The sequence below is a fragment of the Gossypium arboreum genome, chromosome 1, assembly GCF_025698485.1.
Source record: "Gossypium arboreum isolate Shixiya-1 chromosome 1, ASM2569848v2, whole genome shotgun sequence".
Taxonomy (NCBI): Eukaryota; Viridiplantae; Streptophyta; class Magnoliopsida; order Malvales; family Malvaceae; genus Gossypium; species Gossypium arboreum.
Genome location: NC_069070.1, coordinates 94,810,224 through 94,833,809, shown reverse-complemented (window position 1 = coordinate 94,833,809; position 23,586 = coordinate 94,810,224). Strand labels below are relative to the sequence as shown.

Below are 23,586 nucleotides of genomic sequence, written 5' to 3'. Positions count from 1 at the left end.
ATCTTTTCAATTATGAATGTAACAAATAAAAAGCAATTGCTTTTCAAAGTTCTGTTTGAAAAAAAATTAGAAACTTACATTTCTATTTTCTTTTACTTTTATATTAATATCAAAATAACAAATTTGATACACTCACATTTGATTTTATTAAAAATGCAACTCTTATATTCCAGTTTAACACCCGGAACAATGTATCCATATAATGCACATATAGCTATAAAATCCGGGCCATCAAAAAAGGTTAGCTTAAGAAAAGTCGGCCAATTCAGATATCCTACATTGTCGGTATGCATCAATTTGCAAATTATAGGGGTGACGTTACTGCAAATGAATAGTCTAAAAATCTGTACACAAACTAGTCTTCGTTCAAGAAAAGAATCAAGTTATAGCAAAATACTGAAAATACCTTCTTATGAAAGGTACCCAGCACCAAATTGGCATTTAGCTGCATTGCCTCTACAATGTACACTTTCTTGCTTCTGTCCTCCATCAATGTCTAAAACTAGAACGGTAACAATGAAATCGACTCTACGTTCTCTGTACAACATATCCTGAGACCCATCCAAAAAGCTAGGGTCATATCTATGTGCCAAATATATCTCCAAACCTGCTTTGGAGCAGAGAGCCAAGATATCCAGTTTCTTGTACCAAATCTGATTATCAAGGCAAAAAACTGATTATCCATATTTTTATTCTGACTTAAAATATCGGTCATAAATAGAAAGCCGGTCAAATGCATCGAAATTTGCTTTCAGTCCAACAAACTGGCTACCAAGCTGAGCACAGGCAGCATCTGGCCATTGGCAACCCCTGCCCTGTGTACGCAAAGGACACAATGTTTCACAGACTTGACCGAGTGGACTGCTGCTGGGAGCAACATCATCTGCCTCAACTGTAATCGAAACAGATAAATCTGATCTGTCATTATGTTCCATTGTATATTCAGATTCTCTTCTAGGAAGAGAGAGCCTTTGCGAAGTTTCCATCAGACTGCTTTCAACATCAACGGTAGAATCACTGCTATTTGTAAAATTAACCCTGCACCCCAGTGATTGTACAGCTCGCTGTATGGCTGCGTTTTCTTTGCTGGCTCTTTTTGCCAAGTTCATTGCTGAGCTGCTGACCTGTTTCTCATTTTGTAGATCCACATTCAATATTTCCATGGCCGCCAAGTATTCTTTAGCTTTCATTTCAGCCACTTCTTTAGCCTGTTAGCATCACAACACCAGATAAATATTTCAGAAAAACCTTGTGCTTGGTAATACCATTACATGCTTCCAGTTCATGCCATGCACAAAGAATTTCTGATTAACCAGAAGGGATAGTGACCAAAATCATAAGATTTAATACCTTTTGCAGTTCGGAAAACTTTATAGCCATGTTCCTGCATTCAGCCTCAAGCTCACCAGCTTGGGATTGAAAGGACATGCCCAACGAAGATGGAATTGGGGCCAAAGTGTTGGGGCTAAAGCAGCTGCCGGAGGTAAAAGTGGCCCGTTGTGTTTCAATGTATCATAGAAAAGGTTATAATGGGCATGGGACCTCCCCTCCGAAGAACGCATATCAGCCAAATAGGCCCACAAGCATCCACAACTTTCATCTACACCACATATTTGTCTCTCCTTCTCACTGAAATTTTTTAAAAAAATTACCAGAGAAATTAGAAGGAATAAAAACTTCATGACAATTGAAGCTAGCTCAGAATTCAATTTAGAATCACAGTTTTCGGACTAATAAACAGTGAAGGAACAAATGCTAGGTTCATTAAGAATTTATAAAACAACATACCATAGTCGTAATCTAAGGTACAAAGAACCATAAGCTTTGTTCCACATTTCTGCAAGCTTATAAATCTAATGATCTTGTGAAATGCAAAGATAGTAAAAATAAACACACTGCTCCTGGAATGAAGGGATTAAACACAAAGATTCAACTACTTTCCTACAAAGGCACCAACATACGGAAAGAAGGCAGTGTAAGTTTAGATGACGGACAGAAATACAGATGACTAGCTTCCTAAAGATCACGTGGAATGAACCCAATGTAATCTCAGAAGCAAAGTACCTATATTTGAAGTAAACACATCGTTGATAATGTTAACTGTCTCAGCGTACCTTAAGTAAATTTTAAGTTGTTTACAAGGCAATTTGATCATTAATGAACCAAAATAAAGATGAATTTAGTACATGAAAACAAGTTTAGAGAGCATTCCACAGTATTTGGATTATATTTAGATATGCATGCAGATCCCAGGAATTTCAAAATGTCGCACTTCTCAAATTACCTGTTACACAAGAAATTTCCAAAACGGCAAGAAAGCACACAATCCAAGAAATCCACTAGGAAATTCTGAACCACCATAAAGTAAGAATGTCGTTAACTATGGGAGGATAAAAAGAATAATACAAATGAAATGTCAGCCTTAAAAAAAAAAAGTGAAAAACAAGAAATGCATGTCCGGTGTCAAAGAAAGATACGTACTGAGGAGAATTCGAAAGCGAATGGATAAATCCTTAACAACTGTGAAACACAATCAACCCACTGCAAAAGAACCAGATGTGATTTCATCAGAAAATACTGCCTCTTTTTCAGCATGTTCCATCAGGCTTTTAATGGTGATCTCATGATGTTTCTTTTTCAGGTAGGACAAAGGACATCTTTTAAACTAATGAAGGTAACTGTATTTAAAAACTTCACGAGGATCATGATAGAATTTTAGCAGTCCATCAAAATTAACAAAACTACAAAAAAAATGCTAGTTTGTTGATAGAATAACCAAGAATATATGTCAGCACGTGCACCTGCAAGAATATGGGGGAATAATTGTTCTGTGCATGAGATGAATTAGATGCCTGAGATGAGCCTGAAGATTGGCGCAAGGGTGATGATGAAAAACTTCCCGTAGAAGAAGCATTTCTGCTTAATTCAAATGAAGATCCAGATATGCTTGGCATTCCTACACGATCTGAAAATGGATGCCCAAAAGCTAGCCAGTCTTTTTCAACAAGTGCCTGCATCGAGATAAAATAGTCCAGAACTTAAAAGGAAACTGGTTATCACAAGTTCATAGCACACACAAAAACTACCAGCATATTATGTGGATGTGGCCTGTTGAAAATAAACAGTAAAAACACATTTTTGAAGTAGAAAGGGCACATGATATTAACATCATTGACATCAAAACTAATGGCAAACATGTGATGATGTCTCACAAAGAAAAAGTGAACCGGGAAAAGGTACAAGGAAAACCTGGTACATGCTATGCAGCTTGTGCTGTAATGCTGTGAATGAGAGGTGGGTTCAAGAAATGGAGAATGCAAAAACAAGGATGGTATCCTTGTTCAGAAAGTACCTGAAAACCAGTGAATGTCCGGTAATATGGATCAAGCATCAGGTTTGCAAGTGAAACCAGCTGACTTGTTCTATCCCATCCATCACTGCACAATGAAACAGCCAAGAAAGAAGTAAGAAACACCAGGATAGAGGATAAAAAATATTTAGTAGGTCTAATGTGCATTTGAATGTGATTTTTTTTAAGAAAAAATAGAAGGTAAACAACGAGAAATGTATTGTCATTCACATCATTTACTGGTAGATGCATTTGTTATGAGACAGTTTTCTTATCATAAATTCTGTTATTTCTTCTGTTAATAGGTTAAGTCAAACACTGCATTTAATATAATCACATTAGTGAAATGGTGAGTTTAAAGGTAAAGAGTACGGTGTGTTTTAGGGAAGCCTTGTTTATCAAAATGGGAGCATGTCGTTTACACAGCTGTCATGGTACGGCTAACAAACTCCTATTTTGTTGCAACGGCACAAATCCCATTAAATAGCAGACAGGAATAGCTTTATCATTCATGCAGAATATGAAATGAAATTTGTTTCTTTCTATCTCTCTTTCTTATCTGATCGTTATCCAATCTATCAAATCAATCCGTCTTCTAAAAAAGGTATCAGAGCCATAGGATCTACGATGATCAGTGAAGGGGTAACCACTCAGAGTCAAAAGGACATTAACAGTCTTCAGCCGGACGTGTCCAAGTTGAAGTAGGATTTCTCACAGTTGGAAGTTCGCTAGGAGGGTAGGATGAAAGAGTGGAAGGATGAGTTCAAGGTGGAGCTTAAGCTCGAGCTCTAGACCCTGTTTGAGCAGTATTTGGGTCGCTTGTCAGCTTCGTCTTCTGTCAGGCAGCCACCAGATAAAGGAAAGGGTGTCTTGGGAGGACCCCCACCTAGTTTTCCACCCAAGGAACCACAATCTGGTCATCCTTTGAAAGATCCTCTTCCATCTTTTGCTGGCATTGACATGGGTACCTTTGCGCAGTGGGGAAATCACAAATTGGAGTGTCCAAAATTCGACGGTACTGGTTTCAGAGGATGGTGGCCCAAACTCAAACGGTATTTTGAGGCTGAAAGAGTTCCTCCTACGGCGAGAGTCAAGACCGTAATGCTGTACCTTGAGGGCAAGGCCCTAGACTGATATCATTTCTACGAGCAACGACAAAGAGGTTTCCACATGCTCATTTGGGAGACATATGCTGAGAGACTACATGAACGCTTTGGATCGAATTATTTCTAGAACCCAACGGCAGACTTAGTCGCATTAAAGCAACAAATCAGTTTATTGAACCAAGTCCAGCTGCCAGAGCCTTGTGCTGTAAGTATTTTCTCAAGTAACTTGAAGAGTGAAATTAGTCAATACATGCAGTTGTTCAAACCCAAATCCTCGGTGGAAGGTTTTTTACTAGCCAGGCAAGTCGAGAACATTCTGAACCACTCTCTCAAGTGTGGGTTCCTATCACCATGCTCAAGTCCAGGTCGCTCATTTGCTTCTGTACCTATGCATGGCCAGAGTTCCAAAAACCAACAAATTGCCACTTTGAGGGTTCACAACATGGGAACCATGGGTTCTGGCAACAATAATAGCTCAGCTTCAACCACGGGATCATCTAACGGCGTCAACAAGACATTGTCACTAGCAGAAACCGAAGATAGGAGAAGGAAAGAATTGTCTTTTTGGTGCGGGGCAAAATATGGTGCGGGTCATAAATGTGTTAGGTCACAGTTGTATAAGTTATTGATGGAGCCTTGTTCGGATGGAGAAGGTGAGGAATTTCTTGACTGTCCAGATCAGATGGAGGAGTCCCCTTCTAAAACTGTACCTAAGGATCCCATTCTTTCACTTCACGCAATTCAAGGGTCTCAAGGTCCACATACAATGAGGGTAGCAACCTTTGTTGGAACCACGAGTGTCATCATTCTCATGGACTCGGGTAGCACGCATAACTTTATAAGTGCGAGGCTCATGAGGCAGCTTTCAATCCCTCACAATCAAAGACACAAGTTGAGGGTTATGGTGGCTAACGGAAGAAGTTTGTACACTCATGGAATATGTCATGGAGTTCTTTGGGAGTCCCAAGGGGTTAGTTTCTCTATTGACTTATTTATTTTGCCTTTCAACGGTTGTGACATGGTTCTAGGAGTGCAATGGCTTCTCTCATTTGGGACCACCAAATGGAACTTTGGTGACCAAATCATGCAGTTCATTTATGAAGACAAATCTTGTCTACTACAAGGAATTGCTCCGAGGTCTATTTAGATCATGAGCAACACCAAAGCCACTAAGAGCTTCTCCATCCTTCGACATCCTATGGGACCTTGTACGCTGTTTATGGCTACTACCGAGCACACTTCTTTACGAATACCTTCAGAATTGATCCCTACAGCACTGCTCACCCTTTTAGAAAAGTTCACGGATGTCTTTCAATTACCAACCGGGTTGCCTCCTCCAAGGCTGCATGACCATAAGATACCACTCATGAATCCGTAATTGTTAAAGTTAGACCCGATCGCTACCATGTCATTCAGAAGACAGAGATGGAACAATTGGTACAAGAGATGATGAAGACTGGGATTATAAGGATAGTAATAGTGCCTTCGCTTCACCAATCGTCACGGTAAAAAAAAAAAAAAAGGATGGAAGTTGGTGTTTGTGCATAGATTACAAGCAACTAAATTAGATGAAAATTCGAGACAATTTTCCCATTTCCGTAATAGAAGAGCTTTTGGACAAGTTCGGCCAACCAAAGTTCTTTTCTAAATTGGACTTGTGATCTAGTTATCATCAAATTCGAATGTATGAAGGGGATATCCACAAGACAGCCTTCAAGACACACAAGGGTCATTACGAGTTCTTAGTAATGCCCTTCGGGCTCACTAACGCACCTTCAAGCTTCCAGACCCTCATGAGTTCAATGTTTAAGTCCTTATTGAGGAAGTCGGTGCTGGGTTTCTTTTTGACAACATACTGGTGTTTTCAAAGTCCTAGTCTGAGCATTTGTTACAACTTGAAGAGGTGCTTAGCTTGTTGAGGTCCTATCAACTATTTTCCAAGAAGGAAAAATGTCACTTTGGAGCCACCAATATCGAATATCTCAGCCATGTTATTTCCCATGGCACCATGGCTATGGATCTGGCCAAAGTTGATAATATGTTACAATGGCCAACCCCACAATTAGTGAAGGATCTTCGGTCATTCCTAAGGCTCTCCGAATATTATCGAAGGTTCATAAAGGGCTATGAATCATTGCCAAGCCTCTGACCAACCTCTTGAAGAAAGTTGAATGGAAATGGTCTACTTCAGCTATTGATGCATTTCAAGCTTTAAAGATTGCAGTCAGCTCGACCCCTGTTCTCGCATTACCTGATTTCCATAAGGAGTTTTGTGTTGATACGGATGCTAATAACTTGGGAGTTGGGGCTGTTCTCCATCAACAAGGCCAACTTGTAGCATTCTTTAGCAAAGCTTTAAGGGTTAAATATCAGGCTTTGTCGGTCTATAAGAAAGAAATGATGGCAGCATTGTTGGTTGTCAAGAAATGGCACTAGTATCTTGTTGGGCAGCACTTCAAAATTCGAACCGATCATCAAAGCCTTTGGTTCCTCTCTGACCAGCAAGCCATCACACCCTTCCAACAAAGGTGGGAGGGCAAAATGCTAGGTTACAGTTTTGACATAATCTACAGGAAGGGGAGTAAAAACTTAGTGGCCAACGCCCTTTCTAGTCAACCTACAGATGCCACTGCTCAATTCTTTCAAATGATTGGAAGTTCCATAGTCTCAGGTCTTTGGCCTAGGGTACAAATGTCATGGTAGTGGGACCCCAAGTTGAGTTGACTGTGTGCGGATATACAATGTAACCCTGCCTCTCATTGTAAGTATTCTTGGGATCGCACTTGCCTTAGAAAGAAGGGAAAATTGGTGGTAGGGTCACAAGCTGACCTTCAAAGGGAGCTTTTCCAATTTTTTCATAGCAATGGTATAGGAGGCCACTCGGGCATGTCAGCAACACACCATCGCATAGCTAGTTGGGTCTTTTGGGAGAGGATGACAAAAGATATTAAGAAATGGGTGAGGGAGTGCGATGTTTGTCAAAGAAACAAGTATTATATAGCTGCATATCTGAGGCTCCTTCAACCATTACCAGTGCCTACAAGAGCATAGGCCGAGATAAGCATGGACTTTATAGAAGGCTTGCCGTTGTTAAGAGGGAAGGACACTATATGGGCGGTGGTTGATTAAATTACAAAATATGGTCACTTTGTGGTGTTAGCTCATCAGTATACAACTTTGACCGTTGCCCAAGCTTACTTAATCACATTTTTAAATTCCATGGTCCACCTGACATCATTGTCTCTAATAGAGACAAGGTTTTTGTAAGTGTTTTTTGCCAAGAACTTTTCACCAGACCAAGGACCAGACTCCACTTTTCAACCGCCTACCACCTGCAAACGGATGGACAAATGGAAGCCTTGTACAAGTGCCTAGAAAATTACTTGAGACGCATGAGGCGAGATCGACCTAAAGATTGGACCTGTTGGCTACCCCTAGTAGAATGGTGGTACAATTCTACCCTTCATTCAGCTATCCAGGAAACTCTATACGAGGCACTATATGGATAGGCACCGCCCTAACATCCGCCTACCTAGCTAGCTCCTCTAGCATAGCATGTGTAGATAGAAGCCTTCAACAACGAGAGGCCACAAGGAATCTTTTGCAGTTCCACCTCAAACGCACTCAAGAGAAGGATGAAACACTTTGCAGACAGGAAGAGAAGCGAACAAGCCTCTCAAGTGGGTGATATGGTTTACTTAAAGCTTCAGCCCTATTGTCAGCAATCTGTTTGCAAAATTCTCAACCAGAAGTTAGACCAGAAGTATTTTGGGCCATTTTGGGTAGAAGCCAAGATGGGAAGTGCGGTGTATCGTCTCCAACTGCCTCCGGATTCAAGAGTTCACCCCACCTTTCATGTGTTGCAACTCAAAAGATGCATTAGTAACCAAGCAGCACAGCCCTTGCTTCCAGCCATGAACATTGATGGAACCATGAAAAAAACCCATCTGAATCGTTAACAGGAGGATGTTCAAAAAGGGTCACCAAGCAGTGACTGAATTTTTGGTTGAGTGGGTGAATGCCTTTCCAGAAGATGCTACTTGGGAAACTTTCACTGACTTGCAGCGTCGATATCCAGCCTTTGATCCTTGGGGATCAAGTTTGCATGGGATTATTTGTTATGAGACAGTTTTCTTATCGTAAATTTTCTGTTATTTCTTTTCTGTTAATAGGTTAAGTCAAACACTGCGTTCAATGTAATCACATTAGTGAAACGATGAGTTTAAGGGTAAAGAGTACGGTGTGTTTTAGGGAAGCCTTGTTTATCAAAACGGGAACATGTCATTCACATAGCTGTCATGGTACGGCTAAAAAACTCCTATTTTGTTGCAATGACACAAATCCCATTAAATAGCAGAGGGGAATAGCTTTATCATTCATGCAGAATATGAAATGAAATTTGTTTCTTTCTATCTCTCTTTCTCATCTGTTTTCACCTCTATTTCTTCTCTGATCGTTATCCAATCTGTCAAATCAATCTGTCTTCTAACAATGCAGTTGTCAGCATGAGGGATGAAATTTGACAATTCACTTTTCTTTTTTTTTTTTTTTTTTTTTTTGGGGGGGGGGGGGAGGTGTGTGGAGAGGGCGAAGAAAGAGACTAAGCAGACGAGATGAGCCTGGTAGTGGCCTTAAGGCATACTATGTACCGACAAGGAGAGAAGGTTACAAGTTTCTTTTATCTTTTTCATTTTTTTGTCTTAGTTGCTTTTTATATCTCAATCGAATTTAGTGTTGAGTTTTCTACTAGGATTAGGACTGCAAAACTGTCTTTTCATGTTTAATTTTCTTTCTCATTTTACAATATTAGGTTTCAGTTCAGCCAACCCAGTACCAGTTAAACAAATTCATGTGAATGGCCTCAATCAAACCTAACTGAAAAGTTAAAGGGAAAAAATTGTAAGAAAGAGGATGGAGTTGGTCTATCCTCAAATAAACTTAAAAAATAAATTAAGAAAATGCAACAAAGAACTGATCAATAAATGAAGGTATGAATTTAAAAGGATTCTGACCTGCAATGTACAAGCACTGCCGCTGATTCCAAAGCAACACGTGCAGCAATCCAAGCAGATCCAGCTAAGACACTTTGAACATGTATTAACCAACCACTGTCACCAAGGGTTGATACTGAAGCAGACATACTGCTCAGGTTTCCCCCACCCCAAGTCCAACCACCATGTCTCTGTCAGTTAAAATTGCAATGGACTAGATGTTAACCACTATGCTGTTACAATTCAACATAGTCAACAAGATAAAAAAAAAATTCAAATGAAATTCTTGTCTATATATATCCTTTGATAAATACCAACTTCATGAGACCCTAAAAAGCTGACCGACCACCAGGAAACACTGGGAACAGCCCAGCATACAAACAAATTCATATTCAAAATAAGGAAATACTACAAATCTTTGAATAGATCCACTCCTAACAATGGAAAATCAAGTAAGAATATACACTAGGAATTCAGATAAAGAAACTATCAGCTTGCTTTTGATTCACACACACACACACACACACAAAAAAAAAAAGGTTCTAGCATGAAGGTCCACACGTATTCATGCTTTTACAAATTTTTACCAACTTATGCTCTAAATATCAACATGATTCTCTGTAAATCTACCTCCATTATGAAAAGGTTTCTTGATGCACTTGAACAATAATAATAGATTAAGATCTTCATAGGGCTATGACTATAGGACTAACCAAGAATGATGACATTCCATCTGATGATGCGGCACCGTGTGTATCTAAGTAGTCTCTAAACCGAGCAAAACTTTCTCTCATTGCATGTATGTTGTCTATCCCAAAGAAAACTATCTGACAGAATAAAAGAAACTGATATCAATAAACTATAATGCCAATTTTCATGAGCCACAGAAGCATAACTTCCCAGCTCAAACCTTAGACAGACCTCAGATTGAAAATAATTTGAAGATGACTCTGAGCCCCCTCCCATTGCTCCATTTGCCAATGCATTTTTCCTTGGTCTCGCATCAGCAATATATAGCTTCCTGAATTGAAAAAGGAATAATATGAAAATAAAAGTAAATGTGGTTCCTTTAGGAACATTACTTCATCCTATTGGACCACCAGCAAAATGGAAACACACCATCAAGAGTTCTAAACTAGTGTAAACTAGTCAGGCATATGCCAACAAAAAGAAAAAAAGAAAAAAAGAAAAAAACTGGTTCCTTAAAAAAAATGAGGAGCTTTCTCTGTGAGCAAGCTCCCATGTCATGATGAGGATCATCATTTTAAATCTAGTGGGAAGAAAAATACATAACCACATTTTAAGTTGATACCTCACATGCACCTCTCATTGGGAAGCTAAAAATTATCAAGTAGACACGATACATATGAAAAGGACAAAACACCTATGAAATCATATAGGAAAGAACTAAAAGGAATACCTCCTCGAATCCTTTCCGTCAATGAGTTGAGCGCAAAGTGCAGCAACCAACTTTTCATCAGCAGTGCTATAGCAGAATCACAAAAAGGAATTATCAGATGCACCATATTCTGAACCTTGAAAGGTTCATCAAAAGGAAAACCAAATAACATGTTTGTCATAGAAATCATTATTATCTAGCATAATTTTATTATGAATTATTTTACAGAAGGGCTTTGGGGCAAATTGAGAACTTAGGAATACCTCCTTGTATTCATAATACCAACCAAAGGTTGAGATGAACGTGCAAGAACTGCTCCAGTTTCTGTTATTCACAATATCACATTACAATCACAAAATAAGAATGGATGGATCGATCTCATTGGAAAAAACATGCAGACACAATTATATCTGTTGCATACCAGGGTTACACCAAGAAACTGCAGGTACCCTAGACCTTGCACGAAAGTTTGAAGCTTGGATAATTTCATCATCACTAGCATTAGTAACCAGGCATAAAAATTAGTTCCTTAGCTCTAGCAAAATATCAAAATCAGCCTTATCATAGATTGATGTAATTCAAAAGTGAAAATGAGGAAAGAACCCAATCTAATTAATTTTTCCTTCTTCCTCTAGCTATCTCAAAAGATCTCAGTATCTTACCTAACACTTTTTGGAACAAGCAATGCGAATGGATAACTCTGGCACAGAGAGTAGTTGAAATTTATATCACTTATTCTCCAAGAATCATTAGACATTGTAAACGATCCATCTTCAATCATCCTCATTGATGCATGATGGAAGCCTTTTCCAAGAAGGCGAAAGTACTCATTCAGTAACCGCACCTTTGGGCTTAAGTTACTGAATTTGGACGGTCCACAAGTAAAAGCATAAAGATCCCAAATTCTTTCTGGCTTTGTACATCTTGACAATGCATCAAATATAGCACGTCTCTACATGGATAAAAAGAATTACAACCACATTAATTTCTTCATATAAATTACTTAAATCTCTGAGCCATGATGTCAAAGAATAGTTTTGTTTTTTGTTCAATAAGAATAGAATAGGTTTACTACTTTTTCTTTTCCAAATAAACTACAATTGAAAACAACAAATTGGGAAGTTAAGACTTCTTTCACTCTTGTACAAGCAATACAAGTATTTGTTTTTCCATGAAGTTAAAACAAAAGTTTCACTTTTACAAGTGGATAAATCTCCAAGATATGCCTAGAAGAAACTTTGACAGACTCATTGTCCTCGCTACTCAATTCTGCATATTTATTTCCTTTGAACATATGAACGAACTTAATTGAGGCACTGCACTATCTCAGCTCAAAAAGATAAGAAGAGAATAAAAAATGAAACAAGAATAAAACTTAGGACAGAAATAAACCTATGAGCAAAGGGGGATGTAAAGCCAGCACTGATGTAGTTGGGGAGAACAAGGCATGATTTGCCTCCCACCTAAAGCCTAACATAATCTAGAGCTGCACTCAGCTTAGCATAATAAATTGCATGATTTTTCTGATTTTTAATTCCTTTGCATAGCACTAAACTGCAAATTCTTTGACGTCTTCATTGTTATAACAAATGCACAAATGATTGGTTGAAAACCCCAACTCTTTTCTTCTTATTCTTCCATCTTTTTTTTTTTTTTTTTTTTGGGTATTGGGGAAGGCTATAATAAAATCAAGCTCTTCTAGTAGAGGGACACATGCATCTAGAATTGAGCCCAATGCTCAAGTGCAAAAGTAAATAAATAAAAACAAAATCAGTGAGAATACAAAAGGAACCCAAATAATTAACAACTAAAACTGACCTGCTTTGTTCGAGGGCGAAAACAGAAAACAATAATTCTCATATCTTTTCCTGCAAGATGAAGAGAAGCCATAAGGTCCATCACTGTTTCCATATCAATTGAATCAGAGAGCAGCTTATGACCCAAGCAAATATGCTCTAGCAGCATAAGAAATTAAACTGCATATAAGATATTAAATTAGCATTGTTGTAATTTTTGGGTGACAAACAATAAGTTTAAAAGATTGTTAAGCTACTTTCTAAGAAATATATTAGAAGGAAACACTACTGGCATCTTCTGCAAGAATGTTAAGGCTTTTAAAATACCTATGTGGGAATTTAGGTAGGAACCAAATTCCCACAACTCCTCTCAAACATCAGTTCTCTAAATTCAACCAACTTGGGATTTGGAAGTCATTTTTTACTGGTATTTCTTTTTTCCCCCTACAAAATCTGTTATAAATTCTGTTATAAATTAACTCTACATTAGCATATAACGACAATAAATTCTAACCTTATTCACCTTCACAAACAAAGGTAAAGCATAATCCCTAATTGTTGTCTTTACTCTCTCTCTCCAGGTCTGCATTCCATTCCTCCAGACCCTACCATTTTTTTATTTCCATGTCCCATCAAACTTCAAAGTTCCACGCATATTCTAATGGGGGAAAAGGGGACGATTTCTACAATACATTTGGAAAATTCTCTTTTAAACAATTGAGGTATTAGAAGAGATTCATAGCATACCGATGATCTGAAGAAGACGGCGTGATGAAGACTTGTTAGTATTGCGTGAAGTTGATTGAATCTTCACTACCTACACATATTCCGGCCAACAAAGAAAATAAAATTATCCAGTAGAAGAAACGTAGAATAATTAATGATGCTACTATCAACAGTAGAAAAACAAAAAGAATCACACACATGCACAGACATAAATGCATATCAACCCTGTACAAAGAATAATATACATGCAAGAATTAAGACCTAAAACACTTCCTATGCCATTGCATGCCTTTCTTTTATATTTTTTCTGCGCGGACAACTATTGGATGGCTAGGAAACTTATGGAAATAAGAAAGAGACCATTCAATTTAAGACCTATCAAGTATCATGAGCCAGTTGGTTAACTGAGCTGACATAACAGAATGCAGCTGACAAACAGTCACTCTTAGATGATATAAGACCAAACAATGCATCAAAAGAGTACTCAAGGATGACTTCTTCCAGCCTATAAAACTTTGAGAAATTCTAAAAACACTCTATTGAACTTACTGCTCAACTATCTCAGAAATGAATAAAGATCTAATGAAAAGTTCCTCTCCCTCACCCCACCCCAGTACTGATCCAAAGTCTCACTTAAGACTCATTCCAACGAACTTCATTTATACTGGCAGGGTCCACATTGAGGTTGTTGCACCATATATTCAAATTGAATCTCCACCTAAGGCAAAGCTCCTATCTCAAGGCTTAACAACAAACAATAACTTACCATTTTGTTGAATTTCTCAATTGTTGCCAGTGGAATGGTACCTAGTGGAACAATATTTCTGGTCCCGTCACTCTTTGGAGAAAAGGAGAAAATTGATCAATTACATTGAAGTTGTAACAAGAATGAATAAATACATGTACTACTAAAGCATACATATAACAGAGATTCATGAATAGTGATGTCATAGAAGTTTTGCAAAATGCAACAGAAATAATGAAGCCCTGCGGACATGCTATTGCCTGTCCATTTTCTATCATCATTATTAACTCATTCGAGCCATTATAATAATTGTCTCTTCTAATACAAATTGCTCGTTCTTTTCTTTGTGAATGCCTTTTGTCTCTTCAAACTCTTATGTCATCTCTATTAAGATGTTTTCATCTTCTCTACATAAACAACCATCATGCAGAATAATTTCATAACAAAACAAGACATCTCATAAAGAAATAATTAAGCATATTAGATTGTGAGATCAACGATTTCTGTACCGATACCAATATCAAATCATACAGTAAGCAAAAACCTATAATTTCCGAATTAAGAGTAATTGGGTGAGATCAACCTAAAACAAAAGTTAAAGCATGATAATTAGACATGGATTAAATTGGAGCATTCAACCTATTTACTTAAAAAAAAAAACCAGAGATTGAACTACATTATTAGATATCAAGTAACTGTGTAAGTTGTTAGGTGCTTAGAATTAGAGCTAATTTTCTATAATCTTACATGTAAATGTAATCTATTTCAAGTTCAAAATATACAAATATATATCCATTCTGCAACCCAGTATCCTTTCACTCACCCAATATGCTAACATGATGCTGTCATATGTTGCCAAAATGCTAGATGGCAACAATTTACCAAATACTAAATTTCATAAGGTAAATGACTCACGAGAAAGAGAAGACGAAAGTTGGTAACAAACAAGGTTCCAGCCTCATCGGTATTAACAAGAACAACACCATGGCCCTGGAAAAAAGAAGTAAATTAAAAATGGCATTACTTATGCTATAAAAATGGCATTACTTACGCTATCCTTTTTATAACAATAAAATTATTTATTTTAAAAAAAATAAATTAAAAATCACTGAATTTCTCGTTTCAGTTGAAATAATAATTTGTGATCTAAATTATTTGTTACAAAATGCCTGCACCAATAATTCAAATTGCGCGCCCACTTAATTCAAGGAATTTAAAACAAAACAAATGATCCTTAATTACCTCATCTAGAACTCGCTCAGCTTCAAGCAAAAACTCGAAATTGGCATGTGAAACCGACCTCGTAACTGGCTGCAATTGAAATTCATTAATGTTTCATTAAAATCGATCAACTAATCAACCCTTAAAAAGAAAACCCTACAATTGGAAACATGAATTTTCCAAAAAGAAAAAGAAAACCTCAATTTTGGTCCATTCAAGGGTGTCCCAACTACCAGCACCGTCCAACCTTTCGCAACCGATAGAAATGTCTCTGGCGGAGACCGATCGGGACGGCCTCGATGCAGCCATAGCCGGTGATTATTGAGTTCAATTTTCAGCGCTTTTTTTAAGGGGGAAAAATGAAAATTAAAAAGTAAAGAAGTGATTGAAAGGAATGATATTGGGGAGAGAAAGTAGAGGAAAGAGACGTGCGGCAAAGGGAGGGTTAAGTTTTCGGCTTTTCGGCATCGCCACATAAACAACAAATGCGTGATGGGTTAGTTTGATGATTTCATCATTCAATTTCGATCCAACAAACCATTTATGTAGGACTCAATTTTACATCTAACCTTGTTTTTGCGGGTGACAGAACCGATCATTCCATTCAATTCAATAATTTATTAAAATAAAATATTAAAAATAATTCAACCTTTAATTCAAATAAAATTTTAATCTAATCTGTTTGATTTATCAGTTTAACCGAATTTTGAAAATTATGACATTCATATCAACCTATATATTGGTTTTCTTAATTAAATAGTTTTCTTTTTCTAAAATTAATTACATGATTCATACCTATAAATGTTAACATGCATAATTTATAAATTTATTATTTTACTTTTCTAATTATGAGTTTGGATTTGTAAGTTAATCGTGATGATGAGATTAGAATCTTGTAGTATGAGATAAAAATAAATTAAATATATTGTAGTGTACTGCCCTGCTCATTTAAACTAACATTAAATCTTAAAGGAACAAACGATTGACTAAACTATTTATTTATAAAGTTTGGATGATATTAATTCATTTACAATTAGTAAAGTTTTGATCAGTTTTATTATTTGTATTATTCAAATTAGTTAATTTTAATTTTGCACTTTTTAAATTTTGGAATTTTAGTTTTATTAAAGGATTATAGTTAAATTTGTTTGATTAATTATGCTATTTGTCTCATATTATGTGTAAAGTTATAGATTTAGTCAATGCTTTCTAACTAGATTACTCTTAATTCTATTTTTCAAAATTTGAAATTATAATCTTATTGCAAAATAGTAGTTGTTGAATCTATTAACTAGTTTTTGAGTAAATAATATGTGAAAATAGTAAATTAATATGGTATTACACAAGTGGCAATATATCTGCAGTATCAAAATTTGGAAATAGCATAACTTGATTAATTTAATAACTACTATTTAGTTAGAACTAAAATTTTAATTTTTTAAAGTATAAGAATGAAAAATAAACAAAGTAAAGTACATAGACTAAATTCACAATTTACGCATAATATAGTGACTAATAACAAAATTTAGTCTTTTTAATTTCTATACTTTTCAAATTTTAAAATTTAGTATTTATGTAAATGACAAGTGACAACTATTAAATCTCTTAATATGTGAAAACAAAAAGCTAACATAGCATGATGTTAATAATACGACAAGAATTGAAGTATATAATCTAAATCTATAACTTACTTGTAATACAAAGACTAATAATATAAATTAATATAAAATTTTTAATTGAGTTAACACTGAGACACCATTACATTTAATTGAGAAAGGAGTAAAAATTCATTTAAAAAATAAATGTATTAAATTATTTATATTTGATGATTTATAATTTTTAAAATAAAATAGTTTAAACCACAGCCTTAAAAGAAATCTTAAATGGGTGGTTTATTTGATTTTGATGTTAAATTTAAAATAGATGAGCAGGTTGCATGCTAATGTTAATATTATATATTTCTTATATAATATTTTATTTATCTGCTAGTGAGTATCACATAATTTAAATTTATTTTATATTTTTAAGTTATAGAGTTGATTAAACTCATTTGATTTTTAAAGATAAAATGTATTAGTTGATGGAATCTTAATTTGATTGGTATTAGTATTGTTGTAAATATAGGAGAACGTGAGTTTGAGTGTACTAAAACGCATTATTCTTCTATTTATGAGTTGAGGAGGAACTATAGATAATTCTAAGTATCATGTCAAAAATATCAATAAAAATATTTACAATACTTCTCTAAAATTTGTATTTATAAACAGTAGAAGTATACATGATATAAAATACTTTATATAATATTTTATGTTTTTTAGACTAACTTAAATGCAATTTTTATTTTATATTAAATAAAATTAAAATTCGTTCATTTGAATAATTGTGTATTCTTAATCGCACATTCACCTTTAATTAGAATTGACACTTCAACAAAATAAAGAAAAAATATATTGAAAACTGATTTATTTTTAAAAAAATTCTCCTTAATATGAGCTTTGTTTAGTCTAATGTTAGTCAAACATTACGAAAAAATTATAAATTTTTTATAATCAGATTATCTTTTATGTAATTCATGTTATATAAAACAATATGAGATTTGAAACAAAGAAATAAATGTTGTTAGATTTACACCAAACATTATGAATGTTGTAAATTTGTAATAATTTATGTAATTGAATAATATTTTATATAATTAAATAAGATATTGTAATAATTTATATAATTGAAAACTGTTTTGTGCAATTCAATTTGACGAAAAACTTATTTTAGAAACCTTTTATAACTTGTCTAGAAAAACTAAACTAAATATAATTTTCAATTTTGTGATTTCCTCTCAGTCCTATCAGTATTACGAAATTAAATCTGAAATTTTAGTGTAATTTAATTATTATATTTAAACCTTAGAGTAAATTTATATATATATATATATATATATATTTAAAATTTGAAATATATTATATTTAAACCTTAGAGTAATCAAGCTGTAACATTGAAAATTGTTTATTATTTTAAATTCAAAAATGACATGATGAAAAATAAAACAAAAACCAGGACTTAACAATATATCTATTTTTAGTAAGAAATCAAAATACGCGAAAATGATACGATTTTCAGGGCATTTAGTTGGGTTTTTTATTTTTACTTTATTATTGCAATTTTTATTATTATTTATTAAAATAAGTTTCTATGAAATACTTTTTAAAAAAAAAATTGTGTTGTTTAAAGGGTACTTCGACACTAATATGCGTTAAGACCAGTACTCTGTTAAATTATTACAAGAATGTGTATGTTAGGAGGGAAGGACTGCAAAGTATAATTTAACAGAAACTCAACTCACATTAATGTCAAAATCAAGGTTGTAAGTTTGATAAATGAATCTTTACCTGTTGGCTTAATCAACCTATTTAATATAAAGAAGTTGACAACAATAGAAGTCAACTTTCTGTCCTATAGATACGTCACTCATTTTTTCTGTTCCCATCGAAAATTCTCTCAATAAAAAAAAATAAAACTTGTTATTTTTCATTTCTTTTTTGAGAGAAAAATGGTCGCATTAAGATTTCAAGGAGAGCACGCAACAAAGTATGCTATTAATATGGTAAAATTTTCAACTCATTTTTTTTAAAAAAGTTGTAATTTTTATGAAATTGTTTTTAAGATTTTGCAATTTTTTTTGTGATATTTTGAACAATGGGAAGATCAAGTTGTTCATGTTCAATATAATTTAAAATTTTCAGAGGTTAGTGGACGGATTGTAGACCACTTAAAAGGTGTCGATTTATATGTGACATCTAAGATGACAAAGTTTATTATAATATCAAAGTTACTTTCCTCCTTTTTGAAAAGATGAAGGCCAAAAACTCATACAATAATTGACCTTCCAATAAATAAATAGGTGATCATTGGAGCTAGTGAAATTGATGCAAGTATGAGTATGATCGATTGTTAGGTGTCGAACTGTCTAAGAAGCAAAACAAATTAGATGAGAATCAAGTGGAATGCACATGGTTGGAGAGTCTTGTTAAACCAACTCCTCTACCACATGCAACTATGGATGAGATGTATCGATATGCCAAAGCTTGAATCATTTGGATGGCAGGAAGAATGTTGTTACCAGACAAGTCCGACAACAAGGTCTATTGCATGTATCCTCCTCTACTAGAGTCTTTTGATAGAACCTTTTGATAGAACCTGTACATTTAATCGGGGTTCAGTGACTGTGGCGTATCTGTACAAGGCACTTCCTTAGGCAACTCGAGAATCAATTGATGAAATAAACAATTGTTGCTTAGTTCTGCAAACATAGGCATGTATACAAATGTTGTGGTTAGTGGCCATCCTTTCTCAACCATGAAAGTTCCCTCTTAATAAAAGGTAAAAAATAGTATAGAATATCTTAAAATATATTCACTTACCAATATTTATAATCCTCTATTGTATTGAATATTTGAATAAATTTAAGGGTTACTTGGATCATACTTGGATGTGACAAGAAATCGATTAACGAGCAAATGATGAGGTATGTTGATATTGTATCTGTGTCCAATGCAGCTCATTATTCTTATTAATGAATGTAGTTGTATTTGCATATATTGCAAATTTCATGAATGTTGTACTTAGACAATGCAGTGTTATCCATCATACCTAAGATAACTTTTGAGCAATATGTGTTATTCAAGGCATGAGTGCCTATCTTTTGGTTCCACATTGTGAAGTGTTAGCACACTAATTGAGTGAAATGACAATTTGGGTTTGTGTAAGATACTCTAAGTAACCCACAAAACATCGATAAGCTTCATAAGATAGAACTAAAGGGGCAAGATAAAATTTGTTAGACAAAGCATGCATCGTGGATTAGGCTTTGGGACCAACAAGGTCGGTAATGCATATAAGTAGAAATTATCCAGGATGGAAACTTCTAACGACCTGATGCAAATATGAAATAGTTTAAACATATAGGTTAGAGTTGGTTCTATCTGAAAGAGGAGTATCAAGTAGTTAGGGAATGACGTGTACCATCCAATTGTCAATGAACACATTAGCAAGGTTGTACCTTAGCATCCCAACCTCCCTAGTTGAAATTGAAACCAGCTACGCAACAATTCGCCCTACTTGCCTTTTTTATGTAATATCTTCGTAAGCCGTTGTATCATGTTGGCAGGGGTGAAGCTAAAAAATTTGTTTAGGGGGTCAAGATAATATTATAAAATTTAGGTGGGCAAACCTAAAAGTTTTGTATTAAAAATGCTTAAATTAAATTATTAATTTTTTAGAAAGGCTAAATTATAATTTTTCCATGTAATCAAAGGATAAAAAAGACTTCATTGAATCTTTTAATTTTAGGAAGGGGATATAAATACAATTATCCTATTGAGCAATGGGGGCCAAAGTTTGTGCTTACTGCCCCTTTAGCTATGCTCCTGCATGTTGCTAAAGGATTCGATTATGAAAACACTTTTCTGCTATCATTTATAACTCCAATGATGGAAATGACAAAAAAAAATTTAGAGTTTACGTAGCTCTTAAATTATATGAGCATGCGCACACTTCAACCCCTCATCCATTACATCAATTATTTTGATGAGCCAACTAGTTGTATAGTCTGATTTCTTTCAACTAGCACGAGAAATGGATGATGAAGGGGATGAGGATGCACCAATCTAGGATCCATCATGGCAAAATCCAACATGAAACCTTCAACCAATGGGTTATGAAACTTTTTCACCGTATCATCATCACTGATCTTAATGTTTTTTTTATTGTTAGGGTTTAGGCCCATAAACTTTATGTAATACTGTTTTTTTTTTTTTACTTTTGTTTATGCTTACTAATTGTCTTATAAAATTATTGAGGTATATAATATGCATTAATTACAAAGATAAATTTTGTTCATGGATAAAAATTATAAATTTTATTCATGGATAAAAATTCAATATAGCAATAAAAAGTTAAAAATTTATGTAAATCTCATAGTTTTATTAATTTCACATTTATATTTCCTACAAAATCACAATTTATCTTTTAAAAAAAAATTTAAAGACAAGAAAACCCCCAGAGCAACACGTGATAATTTGTTTATGATAAAGCCCTACACCTGTTCCCCTCAACAATAAATAGTTTTTGATTATCGTCTTTCATCAATACTATAGATGAATCTTGCATACTATATTACAATTTTATAAATGCAACTGAAATATATTTTCTTGTGAAATCAAAGTGTCTGATGGCGGTTGTCGATGCACCATTTGGATAAAGATCCAATTCAAAAATGAATTAACTTTAACATTACTTACACCTTAATGTGGACTCCGAGTTGAACCAGAATAGATGATGTATTGTAATAGCTCGTTGTTAGTTAAATCGGAACAGTGATTTTGAGATCACAAATCCGAAGTCAAAATAATTATTTTATTATTATTTTGAGGTCTACAGTATGATAGTATGATTGTGTGAAAATTTCGTTAAGAAATTTTATCGTTTACTTGCTCAATTTGATAAAAAAAGATTAAATCATGTAAAGTGTAAAACTTGTGTTCTATTAGTTAAAGGTGTTTAATAGCTATGGAATATTAAAGTAGAGGCCCTTAAGGGGTAATTAACCCATTAATAAGTTATTGGATGATAATGTCTTGGCATTTAGTGAATATTTAATGTTCATTAAGGTTAAATAAGTAAATTAGTTATATTTTTAGTCCATCTTCTTCACCTAGCCGAAAATTAGAAGAAGAGAACTCCATTTTTTGTGTTTGAAGCATTTGGCCATTAACTCTAGTGCATGTAAGTGATTTTCGACTCGATTTTTAATGATTTCTATGTTTTTTAGATCGTTGCAACTCAATCTAGCTAGCCTAAGGACTAATTTGCAAACTGTTAAAGGTTTAAGGTTTTTCCATTGATGAATATGTGTATATTTTGGTGTTTGATGACAGAAAACTTATACTTGTTGTTAGATAAACAACATTTGTAAAGTGTTTTTTAATAAAATTGTAATTAAGGATTAAATTGTGAAATGTGTAAATTTTGTGGTTAGATTGTAAAATAAATGAAAATATGAGCTACTATGGGTTTGTATGAAATTTGGCTAGCATGGGTAGGACCTAATTGCATGAATTTGTATTTTTATGAGATAAAAACTAAATTGTAAAAATGTTGAAATATTAGGGGTAAAAGTGTAAAGTTGCCATAATATGAGGACTAAATTGAATAGAATGATAATTGAATAAGTTAAATTTGATTACATATAGATCAAGAAAAGCGAAGTTCGGATCTTGATCAGGAGAAGAACAAGGTTTTGGACTAATCGATCTATTTCGTCGTTTTTGCGATTGAGGTAAGTTCATATGTTAATAAACATTATTGTAATTGTGTTTTAAATGCTTTATATTTGAAATGTTGATGAATATGATTGTACGAAATGTTCGACGAAGATTCGGCTTTGAAAAATCCCGGTTGAACTTTAGGAATAGATTAAGGCTTATGTGAATTGGGTGTTAGTCTATACGTCTTACCGGTGGCTGAGTTATTTGGCATGTGTTGCGGATTCTCATCAACTTGTGTGAGCAGCACCGTGTAGCTACATCATGACTGTTAGCTTGTGTGAGTAGACCCGTTGATAGCTCGAGAGAGAGCATTATATGTGATATGAGATTGAGATAGCTTCGGCTATGTATTGGCACTTAGGGTGCGAGATTCTTAAGTATCCGATAGTATTTCAAATAGTTCAACGGGTACATCAAGGATATGAATGAGTATGAGATCGATACGAGCTTGTATAGGTATGTACGTGAACTATACAATCATCGAATCGAATAAGTTGATGGAAATTGTGTTTAATCTTTGGATTGAATACATGTGTTAAGTTATGCTTCAAATTTGAATTGCATTTTATGATGTTTATGTTATTGAATTGTTGGCTGGTAAGTTTTACTTACTTAGCATATGAGTTACTATGCTTTATAGCTTATTTTGTTTACTTTTTCGCGTTTTATAATGAATATTGGAGCTAGCTCGGATTTGGAGTCGTCGGAGATCTCATCACACTATCAAGCTTTCACTGTGGTACATTTGAAACTTATGTATTTGGTTATATGGCATGTATAAAAGTTATGGTCATTTTGGTATATGTTAGTAATAGATTTAGCCATTTGAGTTGGCTTATTTTGGTATATTTGGTGATGTATATGTATGTGCAAATAGCCTTTTGTTATGTTATGTAATATTGCCATTTATATGCTTGTTGTAAATTGGTATTTG

The 23,586-nt window shown here is 34.5% G+C and overlaps 1 protein-coding gene across 1 annotated transcript; it reads right to left on the bottom strand.

Moving 5' to 3' along the window:
- Positions 1-137: 137 nt before the first annotated feature.
- On the bottom strand, positions 138-15,962 carry LOC108483564 (phosphatidylinositol-3-phosphatase myotubularin-1). Its single transcript, XM_017787027.2, is given in 20 exon segments — positions 138-1,208; positions 1,351-1,421; positions 1,424-1,629; positions 2,285-2,349; positions 2,482-2,541; positions 2,802-3,011; positions 3,353-3,437; positions 9,468-9,637; positions 10,160-10,273; positions 10,368-10,467; positions 10,867-10,932; positions 11,109-11,169; positions 11,267-11,340; positions 11,508-11,797; positions 12,664-12,713; positions 13,389-13,458; positions 14,134-14,205; positions 15,028-15,102; positions 15,355-15,423; positions 15,532-15,962. Coding segments are annotated over 20 exon segments (2,538 nt in total). The 5' UTR covers positions 15,643-15,962; the 3' UTR covers positions 138-689.
- Between the last annotated feature and the right edge of the window lie 7,624 nt (positions 15,963-23,586).